This window comes from Ovis aries, chromosome 8, assembly GCF_016772045.2.
Source record: "Ovis aries strain OAR_USU_Benz2616 breed Rambouillet chromosome 8, ARS-UI_Ramb_v3.0, whole genome shotgun sequence".
In the NCBI taxonomy this organism is placed as follows: Eukaryota; Metazoa; Chordata; class Mammalia; order Artiodactyla; family Bovidae; genus Ovis; species Ovis aries.
Genome location: NC_056061.1, coordinates 13,368,376 through 13,384,923, shown reverse-complemented (window position 1 = coordinate 13,384,923; position 16,548 = coordinate 13,368,376). Strand labels below are relative to the sequence as shown.

Genomic DNA, 16,548 nt, shown 5'->3' with positions numbered 1-16,548 from the left:
GGCACCACGGACTGATTTCGTGGAAGACAATTTTTCCATGGACCAGGGGGAGGTGGATGTTTCAAGGGCATTACATTTATGTGCAACTCCACTTCAAGTCATCAGGATTTAGGTCCCAGAGGCTGGTAGCCTTTGCTATAAGGGAACCTGATGCATTTAGTCGGTGTATGTGAAGGTGTAAAAGTGTTAGTCGTTCAGTCATGTCTGATTCTTTGATACCCCATGGACTGTAGCCCATGAGCCTCCTCTGTCCATGGAATTCTCCAGGCAAGAATACTGGAGTGGGTGGCCATTCCCTTCTCCGCGGGATCTTCCCCATCCAGGGAGCAAACCCAGGTTGCCTGCACTGCAGGTGGTTCTTAACCATCTGAGCCACCCTGTGCAGCTCCACCTCAGATCATCAGACATGAGATCCCAGAGCCGGGGGCCTTTGCTGTAACGGAATCGCATGCATTCATCTACGTGTGCATAAATCCTCTCTACAAAATGCCTACCAAGTGACCCTTCGGACACTGAAGGCTTCCATTGTCAGGGAACCTGCTACTTATAGAATCATTCCCTTCCGTTTTGAAAGAGTCATTGTTACCTTCAGACTGAGATCTCTTTCTCCTGCTTCACCTGTTGGTCACAGAGAGAACTCCCACTTTCTCATGTACACTCTGTACTTAGATGGCCCTCTTGCTGCTTCCGCTGTATCTCTGTGAGAGGTTAGTCTTTTGTGTTGTCTTCCGAGTAGGGTGTCCTTTTGAAAACTGGATGATGTCATCCTGCCGTGGCTAGGGAGTTGGGGTTTATATAAATTGGAGCAGAATCTTCCAGGACTTTATATTCATCTATGAAGAGGTGAGTCCTCATAGACTCACATACTCCACTGGTTCTTGCTTTCTAGGTTTAGAGGAGGAGTCTATAAATGCTTAAAGATGTTTCCAGGCAAGAGGGATTAGTATAGAACAGTGATTCTCAAAGAAAGGAGGAATCTTCAAAGGACAGAATCCCTGTTCCCAAGTTCCAACATACTGTCCTAGAAAAATTTGCCTCTCAGTTAAAAACAAAAGTTAGTATTGAAGTGAATGTGTATACATGCATGCTAAGTCACTTCAGCTGTGTCCAGTTCTTTGCGACCTTTGGACCATAGCCCAGCAGGCTCCTCTGTCTGTAGGATTTTTCCAGGCAAGGATACTGGAGTGAGTTGCTATACCCTCCTCCAGGGGATCTTCCCCACCCAGGGATCGAACCTGAGTCTTCCGTCTGTCTGCACTGGTAGGCAGGTTCTTTACCATTAGCTCCACCTATTGTGCAATAAATTTGTGTGTTGCTTATGTGAAAGGAGCCTGGAAACCAATAAGGGGAAGGTGGGTAAGGTGATTTATATGAATAAACACCGTCTCCATTTAGGTTATCTTGTCATGTGTTATTCCGCATTTTTGTCCTTATTTGGTCCCCAACCTTCAGGAAAGTTTCCCTTACACTTTCCCGTTTAGTTTAAGCTATACTGTGAGAAATTAAGGGAAGGGTCACTTGGCCACGTTTGGACCGTGTTCAAGGAGCAGTGCCTCATGGAGCTATGTATTATTGGCACTGCATTCAGGGTGAGAATCCCAAGTAGCAGGTAAAATCTTAGGAATTAAAAATCAAAGCAAGAATTCAAGTCATCTTCCCATGTGGAGACCCTTCCCCCACTGCCACTCCTTCTTAGATTTGATCTTAAAAGGGAGCAGGTTGTGCTTCCTTGAAAGTATTTAAAGCCATGCGTTGGAGACTTCTTTTCTCCTCTGTAATACTCAGCACCTCCTCACAATCTCCTCTTCTTTGAGAAAACCACTTAAAGCTGTTATGGAACTTTTTCACTAGTGGTAAAGAACACGCCTGCAAATACAGGAGACTCAAGAGTTGTGGATTCAGTCCCTGGCTTGGGGAGATCCCCTGGAGAAGGGCATGGCCACCTGCTCCAGTATTCTTGTCTGGAGAATCCCATGGACAGAGGAGCCTGGCAGCCTATGGTCCATGGTGTCACGAAAGAGTTGGACACCACTGAAGGGACTTTTATAATTATGAGATGTCACAATTATTTACATGTATATTGATTAGTTTCTTTCAGACACTCTAGTCTGACATCCATAAGTTGTATATGGTTCATCTGAGAGGTTTCTGGACCGCAGTATGCTTTGAAACACACATCACGAGTATAGGAACCTTAATGTAAGGCTGATTGAACTCTGTTTCTTGGGCGTGTTGGCGAGATTCAGGGCTGACCCAGATGAAGTGGTTCTTCTTTCCAGGTCCCACGCGAGCACTTGCTGTTCCCCTGGTGCACTGTGTTTGCTCAGGCCTCAGTGGCAGCTCGGGTTGGGCTCTCGGCCTGCACTGCGATCCCATGACTTTTCCCAGTGAAACCCCACTCATCTTTCAAGGCCTTATTCTTTCTGACTTCTACCCTTTGGCCCTTCCTTGAGGCAGTTTTCCCACGGCTCCCACTTGTCCAGGCTTCCACTCCAGTAGTTATCACATGGTTTTATAGCTCTCAGGTTGATATTTTTCTGTGTTCAGTAATTTTTTTGAGGACAATATTCCATTCTTTCTGATATATCTAAAATTAGTGCACTCAGTATCTGTTATTTGAAGGTGCTTAGTAAGTATTTGTTGAATGGAAAATGAATTTTGGAGTGTTTTTTAATTATTTGTCTTAATCTGAAGTTCTTTTAATAATAAAGCAAACTCTTCTTAGAAAACCAAGTTAATTCATATTGGCCATGCTATATTTATACATGGATATTTTGAGTTTGATAAGTAAAGATTTTGTGATTTACTTAAAATAGTTATGTACATAGGACTGTGTAGTATTTCATGAAAAAAAAACTTTCCTAGGATGTTCTTTGGTTTTTAATTTTGTATTTATTTTGTGGGTTATTTCTTTATTGGCATGACGAACTGTTAAGAGAAAATACAGTTTGCTTACGACAAGTGGGTTGGTTTAATTTGTCCTCAGAGAGTCACTGTAGCCCAGGATTCTAGAAAAGCTAAGGAAATTCAAAAGTAAAAAATGTAATATAAGGTTCTTTTATATTTCATGGATTATGGAACAAGTTAATGAAGATTTCTGTCTCTGATAACTTTATTTTTGAAACTCTTGTAGCCTTGCCTGTTGTAGAAGAGTTACACATTAATCATGATGCTTTGTAAAATATCATGTGGATATAATATTTAGTAAACATCATCCGGTAATCTAAGACACAATAATACCATCTCAGCCACTTTTTGTAAATTAGACATGTTGGTTTTTCTTGGAAATTCATGTGATGTTAGCCAATGTGCAATACTTGCTGTGTGCAAAATCATTCATTTTACAAAGAACTTACTCAAGTGCCTACCATGTGCCAGAAGTTCTGTGTTACTTAACTCAGGAAATACAGAATGAATGAGAAGCCCTCTGTGAACTTGTAGCCTGTTAGGGAGATTAGACAGCTACATGTCTAATGTAAATTCTACAAGATACCGAAACTGGTTGGGAGAAATAGGGAAGACATCCTGAAGCAAGTAGCACTTGATCTAGTAAAGGTTTCAATAGGTTGTGTTCATTGGACTTTTTCCAGTTACGAGAAGCACGGCTATGCTCCCTCTTAAGCTCCATCATGTAATGTATTTTAGTATAAAGCTGCAGGGAGATAGGAAGGGCAAGAAAGCCGTCCCAGCTGCCACCCATGCGGGCCTCATGGAGAACTGGACCCTAGCTCTGGGAGCTTGAGAGCCCCTCAGTTGTGTTACTAGAAGTGAATGTCTGTTGTTCCCTTCTCCAGTGGTCTGTGCTGTGGTCACTCAGCTGTTCTCTGTCTTTGCCTGTATAGCAAAGGTAGAGTGCTTGTGTATGTATCCCTGTTTCGCTCCTCAAGAAAAAAAAATCTGTCTTGGCTAATCTCTGTTCACCAAGGAGCATGCTCTGCACAGAGCTCCTGCCAGCAGCCTCATAGGTTGCTTGCCATCAAGCAGATCCCTGCTTTTAGCTTAGGGACTCATTCCTGGTGTGATCAGGTGTGGCCACTGCGATGGGGTCATGTCCCCTAGAGCTGTGCTTCTCAAACTTTAGCGTGGGGACCTTGTGAAACCACAGGCCGTGGTTTAGTAGGTCTGGGGTGGGACATGAATTTTTGTCGGCAACAAGCTCCCAAGTGATGCTGCACTACACTCTGAGTAGCATGGATACAGCACGGTAACCTGTGTGTGAGTATAATTACTCAGAAGGCAGGTACTCCATGTGGGAAGTCTGTGATTATGGGATGGCATTTCGTATGGAGGAAGATAGTGTTAATGTCTATAGGTGTTTCGTATGAGTCCAGCTTTGAGTATGGTTAAGGAAGACCCTGCTGCTGGGAGGGATTGGGGGCAGGAGGAGAAGGGGACGACAGAGGATGAGATGGCTGGATGGTATCAGCGACTCGATGGACATGAGTTTGAGTGAACTCCGGGAGTTGGTGATGGACAGGGAGGCCTGGCGTGTTGTGATTCATGCACAAAGAGTTGGACACGACTGAGCGACTGAACTGAACTGAACTGAAGGTTGGAGTGAATAAGTAAGTCATCGTCAAGCGAAAAAGTCAGTCTTCAAACAATTTAGGTGCAGTCTTTGAATAACAAGGTGGTTGGGATTGCCTGTTAGTCCTTGTATTATTTTAATCCAAAGTGAAGTGAAAGTCGCTCAGTTGTGTCCACTCTTTATGACCCTATGGACTCAAGTCCATGGAATTCTCCAGGCCAGAATACTAGAGTCGGTAGCCCTTCCCTTCTCTAGGGCATCTTCCCAACCCAGGGATCGAACCGGGGTCTCCTGAATTGCAGGCAGATTCTTTGCCAACTGAGCTATGAGGGAATCCAAAGAAAGGCAATATTTATTTTCCTGTTTTCAGTGAGAGACAGTAAGCAGGCAGGTCTGAATTTAAGTTATTTATCTTCACTTGAGAACTTGTTGCAAAACTCCTCTCACAGTTTCCTGCCAAGTCTGTGTTGTCAGTGAGGACTGGCCGTAGGATCTGCAGTGAAACTTAGTTGTTGATTTTGTGATGTTGGAAGCCAGAATCCTGGGGTGGATACCAAATACCTGATTCCTTATCATTCTGGTACCTTAGGAGAACCACATATTTCCAATTGTCTTCATTAGACATCTGTAGATAAGATAGTTCAGCATCAGTCACAAAAATCCTTGAGCCATTATAGTGTCTGACATTCTTTGAGTTAATCCCAGTTTCAAGGGGCACATGTTATAGTTATTCTTTGGCTATTCATTGCATAAATATAATCTAAGACTGGCATGAAAAACCAATGAGTTTTTTTTTAAAATTTAACAATGGTAGAGTTAATTTAGAATTGTGTATAACATCTAATAGAAGATAACTGAATTAAATATTCAAGCCTCTGTCATAGTGGCAGAAGCAAGAGGTAACGTGAATCTATTTTATTTCCCCATTTCATTCATTATATTAAAAGAATATATTCATATAGGCCCCATATGATATTTACATGGTGTTCTTCATTGTTTTCAGTGATCATTTTACATTGTTTTATTACCTGGAATTTACCTACTTTGACTCATTCTTCTTACTTTAAGAATAAATTAATTTAACTTTAATGATCAGAAAAGGCAAAAATGGTTATTTTAAATGACTAAAAAAATCATCTTTTTGAAAAACACAAGAGATTTCCTAGTTTATCTGAGTAAAATCTTGAAAGAGATTTTCAAAGTTAACCTTATATTTTTAGTGTTATAGAATTCTAATTTACTGATTAGATTAACCACATGACTTTCTTTGACCTTGACATTTTACTTTTGAATCATCAAAGTAAGAGTGCAGTTTAGTATGAGGAAGTGTTTTAACACAATGGAAAGAATGCTGGCCTTGGAGTCACAATTTTACTTGCTATGTTTCTCTGGGCAAGTTATTTAATCTCTGTGAGCATTAGTGTCCTCACCTGTAAACGTATGTTGTTCGTACTGACTGGAGCATGAGTTTGTTGATAAAAATAAATAATGCGTACAGTGCAACAGTATAAACATTATCGTATAACAGCATTTTAATAAATATACATGAAGATTTTAAAAAATTGATGACAAAATGCTGTTTTGTTTTGCCATCAAGTTAAAGCAAAAGTATTTTTGTTACTCATATTTGCACAGCAAGAGCATTATCTGTTCTTGACATAGGTGCATACTGCAGTGCTTAGTTATAACAGAAGAGTTGACTGTAATTGCCATTCAGTTAGCCTATAGATTGGAACCACTGTTTTCAAAAAAAGAAAGTAGTGGCCTTATGTACAGTTTACCAGAAGACTTGCTAACTCATCTTCAAAGTATAGTCAGTAAAATCACTCATGCCCAGTGAGGTAAGAAGCAGGAGCACAGAGGAGAATAGTCGCTTATCATTGTTTATAGTGACATATGTTATTAATCACTTTAATCAAACAGATAGGAAAGTCAAGTTATGCCCATATGTTTCTAGAGTGAGGACCAGAAGTATGGTTTGAGAGTGGGATACTCCATTGTTATTCAAAATGCAGGAAGTCAGATAAAATGTCTTTCTTGTCAAGAGGAAGACAGATATTTTTAAAACATACACATGCATTCTATACACCTCTGCACAGTGACCATACAGAGACATCTTCTGGTAGTTTCCTAGGTACAGGCCACAAGACCACCATACATACAGTTTTCTAATAAGATCCTTTGTATTATTTTTTAAATTAATCCCCCTTATATGAGTAGCACACCAGGGGTATCCATTATCATAGCAAATACTGGTGTAGTGGTTCATCTGCTGGTGTGTTTTTTATTTGATGAAACATCTTGTGGTGGGCGGGGCTTTGACTTTATAAAAGTGAATGAAGCCAAGAGCAATGGAAATGCCTGGGAAACTGGTTCAAGGGCCAGACAAGTTCCAGGGTGGTAGCCTGAGTGGGGATTCGGGGCATTTTGACCTTCAGATTTTACCTCTGTGCTTCAATTTGAGGGCTTTTCTTAAGGCCAAGTTGATTTCCAAAACATCCCAAGTGTTTAATTCTGCTGTGGTCTACAGACAGCCAGATCATCCAGGCCAAAGCCGTTCTTTCCTCCTTTAATATAAGAGTAGTCATATCTTACCTGTGGTTTTGGTTTTATCCATGGGGAGGTATTTTAAATTTGGACCAATTATAGCCTTTCAGCTAATTTCTCCAAGCATCACCATTCTTATCTTCTTAGACACTTTAAATATATCCACTAGTACTTAACATTACTTTTCCTTACACAGATCCAGTGCCCCACTTGCCAATTCGTCTGGTGTTTTAAGTGCCACTCTCCTTGGCATGAAGGTGTTAACTGCAAGGAGTACAAAAAAGGAGACAAACTGTTGCGTCACTGGGCCAGCGAAATTGAGCATGGGCAGCGGAATGCCCAGAAGTGTCCAAAGTGCAAGGTGAGACCACCTTTAGGAGGAAGGGGGTCACTGAACAATAATATTTACAATGTTGAAGTGATTCTATGTGTAACTTTCCTAATGCAGGCATGGAGAAAAAGAATACTTGCTGTTTCATTTTAGAAGAGTAATTATATGGCTAAAAGGAAGATTTTATAGAGACAAATATATAGAAAAAATATATAGTGTATATTTTTGTTCACATTATATTTCAGAATTTAAATTTAAGTCTACATGTGGACTCCTTAAATTTTGAGGATGGGTCTTAAACTTCAAAATCCTTATTTTCCATTTAAAAATGGAAATTTATAAACAGGAAAAAACTCATGAAAAGTCTATAAAGTATTATTTCTAGTCTACATTAGCAAACTGTGTTATAATCACTTCTCAATTAGGTAGGCTGTGAATCCTTGTAAGCCTTTGTTTGTTTGTTTCTCTCTGCCATTGCGTATCATTTTAGGATCACATTAAACTGGCCGTTTCCTTTTTTAGACTGGTGAGGGAGAAACTAAAAGCTCAGGTCTTTATGGATCCCATTTTTCAGTTATCTTTTGATAATCATACAAATAATTAAGAGTTGGCAGGCATTTGAGCAGACACCTAGATGTTGGATGTCAGCTGTGCAGACAGCCAGGGAAAGGAATTTCTCCTATAGAGAAATCAGCGCATAAATCCAGCCAGAAAACTTTGGATTTGGTGCTTACCAGGCAGGGATCTGTTGAAGTTTTTCTCTTTCTAAAGCTCACTGCAGAAAATTATATGTGTATATATGTATATGTATACTCCACCATGTGTGGTGTTCAGTTTTTGCCAAATTTATTTTTGAAAATCATGTCTCAGTTCAGTTCAGTCATTTCAGTGTAAACTGAGCCAGATTTTCTTTTAAGAATAATTTTGTCATTTCTTTCAGGAGAACTTAGCACCAAGGTAAAAGAAATTTGAATTATCAGAAAAAATTTAAAAATTAATCATGTGAACCCGACTTGAAGTAGTATAAGTATATTCTGAAGCTTATAGATGAAAAAATATATATGTATGCACAGATTGACTACACCAACATCATATACTAGTTTATACGTATATTAATAGTCAGTAAAGCATTGCCTAAAATATCATGTTGTGTTCTTAGTAACTGGAAGAAAATTTTGAAATAGTTTGCTTGGCCTGGCCCTGTTAAAAGTGGTATCTATGGATGTCTGAGTTAAAAAGCTTCCTTTGTTTGTCTGTAGAAGGCAAATCCATGTACAGTTACCCCTTTGGTTTTAAGACTCTTTCAGGTTGCTGCATCGACTGCTCTGTACACTTATTTTTCACCCGTTGAAGAACAATGAGAGAATGAGGCCTTTCCCCCTTCCTCCTGCCTTTTCAGTTTATTCAGAGCTACTGCTCCCTTTCCAACTAAATAAAGGCCAGCAGGAGTTCGGGAGCCCTGTTTAAGACATTCTACTTGACACTTTGTTCATAATACTGTATATTTCTCTCTGAAAAGCTGTGAAACAGTTACCAGTTGGCCTGGCTGGCAGAATGTATTCTCAGTGAAGAATACTGCAACATTTCATGTTAGGGATATTCTGAATGAGTTGAGGTAGTACATAAAAACATACATTTGTTACTGTAATCCTTTAATCTAACATTAAATGGACTCTGATTCATTGAAAGAAAAAGCACCCAGCTGTAATGACTTTACTGAATGCACTGACGGTTCCCCACAGTTTTAACAAATATAAACAGTTAAGAGAAAACATACATGCTGGTTTTCTTTTGAAATAATAGCTAAAATGTTGAGGTTTTAAAAGGAATTACCTTTTGATTAGAAGGGAACGGGGCCAAGGAACCACGGAATGAGTTTACATTCATTCCATGTGGAGCAGAGAACCCACTTTCTGGTGAGATTCAGGTTCCATGAAATTTGTGTCAGGTTACATCATATTTTATGACTTGTTTTGAATACAGATTGTTTTAGGGTTTTTTTAAGCCTGTGACTTTAAAATTTTGTATTTTCTTCATTCTGATTTTGTTGTTGTTGGGCCATAAAATTTTATTTTTGCCCATGAAACCTCTCTAAGAGTAGGAATCCACAGGGAGATATTACTCAGTGAATTAATACTTTTTTTAAATGGGCCAAGGCTTTATTTTCCTAAATACTCTTTTAAGATTTATAAGTAGAAAAGGAAGATGCTAGGAGCTTATGAAAAAAAATTTTCAGATAGTGCTTCCAGGTGAACAAAACAATTATCATATATTTTTATATAAATATGTTTTTATTAATGATAATCAAATGTGTTTAAAATTTTGTTGGGACCAAAGTGTATTTATGTACCCTGCATGGGTATATTAGATTGATCCATAATTATAATAATTATTTTGATTTTTAAGTGATTTTTTTCCATAAAATCATGTAACATATGATAGAAATTCGGAAAATAGAGAAAAAAAATTCGCCACTCTAATATGCTCACTATTAACATATCAGTGTCTTGTTGCTCTTTGATCTTTTCCCTATTTAAGTAACTTAAAAAAATGGTAATATGGGGATAATTTGATATCCCATGTTTCTTCCATTTAACTTTTTAAACCATTCTTAAGTTACTGTGTGGTTTTATAGCATGTATTAAATGAAAGAAAGTGAAAGTGTTAGTTGTTCAGTCATGTCCAACTCTTTGCAACTTGTGGACTGTAGACTGCCAAGCTCCTCTGTCCATGGAATTCTCCAGGCAAGAATACTGAAGTGGGTTCCCATTCCCTTCTCCAGGGGATCTTCCCGACCCAGGGATCAAACCCAGGTCTTCTGCATTGCAGGCAGATTCTTTACCATCTGAGCCACCAGGGAAGCCCAACATTTATTAACTATGTAATATTTGCTTAAATATCCTCCACCTATTAGATACCAAAACTGGTTTTGTTTGGGATTGGAATTCTTTAAAAATATAACCCTATATTATAATTTGTTAATGATACTCATCTGGAATATATATTTTTCCATATGTTGGACCTTTTCTGAAGATAGAATCACTAGGTTAAAAGGATATCAATATATTCAATATTTAGTACATATTGCCAATTTGTTTTCTAAAAAGACTGAAACAATTTATCACCAGAATAGCTTAAAAAACTATTGCTGTATGATCATTTCTTATTATTTAGCATTTCAAGTATTTTTAAATGCTTATTTAATAATTTAAAAATACTTTGTTCTTATATTTTGAATTGAGTATATTTTTTAAAATATGTACTTTAAAAGAGAACTGGACACATTTTCAGTCCCTTTTACCCAATACTTTGGGGCAAGCCAGTATAAAGCCAGCAGGAAGTTAAAATAAAGAAACAATTATATTAAAAATGTATATATAAAGTAAGTATCATCTCTTCAAAAATATTTCTTAAATATTGTAAAATGTTAATGTTATTAAAAATGGGTGATAAATTCATACATATCTATTACACCATTATCTTTAATTTTTAAATGTTGAAAATCATTCATGATTAAAAGTAAATAAAACCTAACAAGGGAACAGAAGGACTCTAACATCAGATTTCTGGAGCTGCTTACACATCTATATTTGCCCCTGCAATCTCTAAGGATGTGACTGTTGCATTTTCATTTTTATCCTCACATAAAAGTTAAACTTTGAATACTTGGTTTACTTAAGCGAAGTTTGGTTACTATTTCTCAAAATGGTTAGCTTTTTTAAATTGGAAAATTTAAACATCCCTGCTGCAAATTACCTTCTTCCTTAATGTCAGATAAGAGAAATATTTATGTAAACATTTATATAATGTGGAACAAATACAGTCATAGCCAACAAGATGACAGGCAGCTGACCACTTGAATTTTTCTCTTACATAAATAACCACATATCACTATTTAGAACATTTTACAAAGCACTGAAGGGAGAATTAATTAGAAAGTTATACAATTCATAGGCTAATATTTAAGTAATGTGATTTATGAATTCAGGGTAATTAAGTCATTTATTTTATTTCAGTTCAGTTTCAGTCACTCAGTTTTGTCTGACTCTTTGCAACCCCATGGACTGCAGCATGCTAGGCCTCCCTGTCCATCACCAACTCCCAGAGTTTACCCAAACTCACGTCCATTGAGTCGGTGATGCCATCCAACCATCTTATCCTCTGTCGTCCCCTTCTCCTCTTGCCCTCAATCTTTCACAGCATCAGAGTCTTTTCCAGTGAGTCAGCTCTTCACATCAGGTGGCCAAAGTATTGGAGTTTCAGCTTCAACATCAGTCCTTCCAGTGAACACTCAGGACTGATCTCCTTTAGGATGGATTGGTTGGATCTCCATGCAGTCCAAGGGACTCTCAAGAGTCTTCTCCAACACCAAAAAGCATCAGTTCTTTGGCGTTCAGCTTTCTTTATAGTCCAACTCTCAAATCTATATATGACTAATGGAAAAACCATAGCCTTGACTAGATGGAATTTTGATGGCAAAATAATGTCTCCGCTTTTTAATATGCTATCTAGGTTGGTCATAACTTTCCTTCCAAGGAGTAAGCGTCTTTTAATTTCATGGCTGCAGTCACCATCTGCAGTGATTTTGAAGCCCCCCAAAGTAAAGTCAGCCACTGTTTCCACTGTTTCCCCATCTATTTGCCATGAAGTGATGGGACCAGATGCCATGATATTCGTTTTCTGAATGTTGAGCTTTAAGCCAACTTTCTCACTCTCCTCTTTCACTTTCATCAAGAGGCTCTTTAGTTCTTCTTCACTTTCTGCCATAAGGATGGTATCATCTGCATATCTGAGGTTATTGATATTTCTCCCATCATACTTGATTCCCGCTTCAAGATGATGTACTCTGTACTCTGGATTCCAGTTTCTCATGATGTACTCTGCATATAAGTTAAATAAGCAGGGTGACAATATACAGCCTTGATGTACTCCTTTCCCTATTTGGAACCAGTCTGTTGTTTCATGTCCAGTTCTAACTGTTGCTTCCTGACCTGCATACAAGTTTCTCAAGAGGCAGGTCAGGTGGTCTGTATTCCCATCTCTTTCAGAATTTTCCACAGTTTATTGTGATCCACACTGTCAAGGCTTTGGCATAGTCAATAAAGCAGAAATAGATGTTTTCGCACAGAGTCGGACATGACTGAAGTGACTTAGCAGCAGCAGCAGCAGATGTTTTTCTGGAACTCTCTTGCTTTTTCGATGATCCAGTGGATGTTGGCAATTTGATCTCTCGTTCCTCTGCCTTTTCTAAAACCAGCTTGAACATCTGGAAGATCACAGTTCACATATTGCTGAAGCCTTGCTTGGAGAATTTTGAGCATTACTTTGCTAGCGTGTGAGATGAGTGCAATTGTGCGGTAGTTTGAGCATTCTTTGGCATTGCCTTTCTTTGGGACTGGAATGAAAACTGACCTTTTCCAGTCCTGTGGCTACTGCTGAGTTTTCCAGATTTGCTGGCATATTGAGTGCAGCACTTTCACAGCAGCATCTTTTAGGATTTGAAATAGCTCAACTGGAATTCCATCACCTCCACTAGCTTTGTTCATAGTGACGCTTTCTAAGGCCCACTTGACTTCAAATTCCAGGATGTCTGGCTCTAGGTGAGTGATCACACCATCGTGATTATCTGGGTCGTGAAGATCTTTTTGTACAGTTCTTCCATGTATTCTTGCCACCTCATCTTAATATCTTCTGCTTCTGTTAGGTCCAAACCATTTCTGTACTTTATCGAGCCCATCTTTGCATGAAATGTTCCCTTGGTATCTCTAATTTTCTTGAAGAGATCTCTAGTCTTTCCCATTCTATTATTTTCCTCTGTTTCTTTGCTCTGATCACTGAGAAAGGCTTTCTTATCTCTCCTTGCTATTTTTTGGAGCTCTGCATTCAAATGGGTGTATCTTTCCTTTTCTCCTTTGCTTTTCGCTTCTCTTTTCTTAGCTATTTGTAAGGCCTCCTCAGACAGCCATTTTGCTGTTTTGCATTTCTTTTTCTTGGGGATGGTCTTGATCCCTGTCTGTTATACAATGTCACGCACCTCCATCCATAGTTCAACAGGCACTCTATCAGATCCAGTCCCTTAAATCTATTTCTCACTTCCACTGTGTGATCATAAAGGATTTGATTTAGGTCATACCTGAATGCTCAGTGGTTTTCCCCACTTTCTTCAATTTAAGTCTGAAATTGGCAATAAGGAGTTCATGATCCGAGCCATAGTCAGCTCCTGGTCTTGTTTTTGCTGACTGTATAGAGCTTCTCCATCTTTGGCTGCAAAGAATGTAATCAGTCTGATTTCGGTGTTGGCCATCTGGTGATATCCATGTGTAGAGTCTTCTCTTGTTTGTTATTTCAGTGTCAACATATTTCCTATTTGTAGGAGGCAGGACACTTCTCTCTCTCTTTTTTTTTAAAGAAATGCCAAGACATGAACAGGGAGTGCTGAGTTCTAATATGCCATCTTGTTTTATTCATAAAATGCATTGGCATAGAGTGCTCTGTCTTTCTTTGTGGTGTTTGCACAGCAATAATGCTAGCAATACTATCTACAGGTACTGATATTAATTACATATTACTCTCCATTGTCGTTATACAGTTTTATTAGTTATCTCATCAAATCCTCATATGTGATACTAAGATGCTAAGTTCCAGTATGCCATCTAGATCTTAATTATTAAATGCTTTTTGATGACGCTAAGATGTTTCACAGGAAGAGAAGGGGGTGGCAGAGGATGAGATGGTTGGATGGCATCATTGACTCAGTGAACATGAGTTTGAGCAAACTCCAGGAGATAGTGAAGGACAGGGAAGCCTGACGTGCTGCAGTCCATGGAGTTGCAAAGAGTTGAATGCGACTTAGTGATGGAACAATAGCATCAAATTTCAAATTAATAGGTACCATGGCATTAAAAGACAATAATAATAAAATGATAGGTTCAATAGTATGTGAGTTACATTTATGTCTCATTTAAATCTCTAAGGAAAGTTGTGAGAAAGATACAGAAACAGCTTCAGAGAGGCTAAGTAACTGGCCGAAAAGGCAGACAGAGAAAAGTGAATTATATTCATCCATAATTTATTATGAATTTCAAATTAAAGAAATTTACTTGTCAAGATATTTCCCTTCAGATATTTTATTCTCTTAAATCCTGTAAAAGGCTCCTCTGGGAAAAAAATGTATTGATTCGTGGAAATGATTAATTTCCTCCTGTTCATATCAAATTAGCACAAATCTCTGTCTATGAGTTCTTATATCTGAGCTACAGCTGTGTAGCTTATGGTTGCTAAGGAAAGAATTTAGAATATTAATGTTGGATTTTTTTAGATAATCCTGCAGTTCTCTGGCGCTTCACGTGCCACTGCAAAAGTACGCTCAGGGGCTGGTGACTGCTTTTAGATAGTGCCTGTTATAGAGGATAAAATAGCTTTTCCTTGACCACTGATCACCCACTTTAACCCTCCAGATTGCTTGACATCACTACGTTTGATTCAGTAGTTATCACTGCTACTGTTTTCTTGAAGTGCCAAAATCTAGACATTAGTTGTGAGAAGAGCCTGATTGTTTGGTGGCAGATATTTTCTAGGATATAAACTGTATTGCATCCATGACCCATTTTTTATGACTAATAACTTTGATGTTGATTAGCTGCCCGAGATTAAATGTATAATGTTAGTACATACAGCATTTCATTGAAATCAGTATATTGTCTTAATTTTAATATGCGACGGTTTAGTTGCTAAGTCGTATCTGACTCTTGCAACCCCATGGATTATAGCCTGCCAGGCTCCTCTGTCCATGGGATTCTCCAGGCAAGAATACTGGAGTGGGTTGCCATTTCCTTCTCCAGGGGATCTTCCTGACCCAGGAATCAAACCCAGGTCTCCTGAATTGCAGGCAGGCTCTTTCCTGACTGAGCTACGAGGGAATCCCCATTTAAAAAAAATATAGAATAATAAATATATATATAAACAAAATAATATAGAATATCAAATATTCTATATTCACCTGTTGTTATTCTTACAGAATGGTAGAATAGAATAACAGTAAGTGAATATTTCAACTTGTAAATGTTCAGGTACCATGGCATTAAAAGACAAGAAGCAGCAATCAGATTTTTGAACCCATTTAAAATGGGTTCACAAATTTGGATTTAAGAAACCATGAAGGAAAGCTTAAATATTATCAATACCTATCCTTTTATTTGAAGACAATATAGTATATTTATATGTATGTATGTATGCTTATAAATGTATGTGTATATACATATGAATACATGTGATTATATTGCTAGAAAATTCAGAATACATTAAAACCACACATAAATCTTTGAAACATATATAAAATGGAGTTAGAGTCTAAATCAAGCAATCTTTCTCGGTTTATTCTGTAGTTATATAGTAATTAGAAAATTCTCTATTAAAACCGTACAAACAATATTTTGTGTTTATATGTAAGATGAAGTTAGGTTCCGTGTTCGTATATTTATAAATAGACTCTCTTATAGTCTAGTGTATTAGAAAATAATATGGATGGAACTTAATCCTCTTCTGAGCAAAATGTCTGAAACATGGAAGAAGAACCTGAAACGCCAGCATCAGCCGCCTTTGTGACTGCCAAACGTCTCCTTACCAAAGAAATTCTGAAACATCTCCAAGGGGCTGAGAGTCCATGTGGAGAGCTCTGATAGAGGTGCGGGCTTCCGAGAGGATTTCTAGTGAGCTGTGTGGGCGCGGAAGAGTGGGGTAAAAATCTGCCCGATACCAACAGGGCCAGTTTAGATCTAAAGGATTTAAAACTTTCTGTGATGGTTCATTTCCTTTCCTTTTCATTTCATTTCCAGCTTTAAAAATTGCTTTTTATTTCTGCAGTCAACTCAACGTGGAATTCCAGACAGGGTGCACGTTTTACTGGTAGCAGCAGTCAGTAGGCAAATAGTTTGGAGAGGTACGAGGAAAGATCTGCATCCAAAGGCATAAACAGCATCTTCACTTGCTTGCCTTTCATGGACTTCTCCAACATAGATCCCTCTGCTGTCCCCAAGATGGGCCTTCTCATAGTTTCTCCATCTCAGTGAATGGCAGCACCAGCCTTCTAGCTGCTCAAGTCAAGAATCTGACCTCATTCTCTCACACCCCACATACCATCAGT

At 38.4% G+C, this 16,548-nt stretch overlaps 1 protein-coding gene across 2 annotated transcripts in view; it reads left to right on the top strand.

Moving 5' to 3' along the window:
- Window positions 1-16,548, top strand: part of RNF217 (ring finger protein 217) — a 128,661-nt gene that overhangs the window by 86,754 nt on the left and 25,359 nt on the right. Inside the window, exon 3 of one of the 2 annotated variants that reach the window (XM_027972333.3) lies at window positions 7,272-7,436. The exons of the other annotated variant lie outside the window; for it this stretch is intronic. Within the exon in view, the coding sequence (XP_027828134.1) occupies window positions 7,272-7,436 (165 nt within the window). The remainder of the gene's footprint in view (window positions 1-7,271; window positions 7,437-16,548) is intronic. 2 annotated transcript variants of the gene reach the window in all.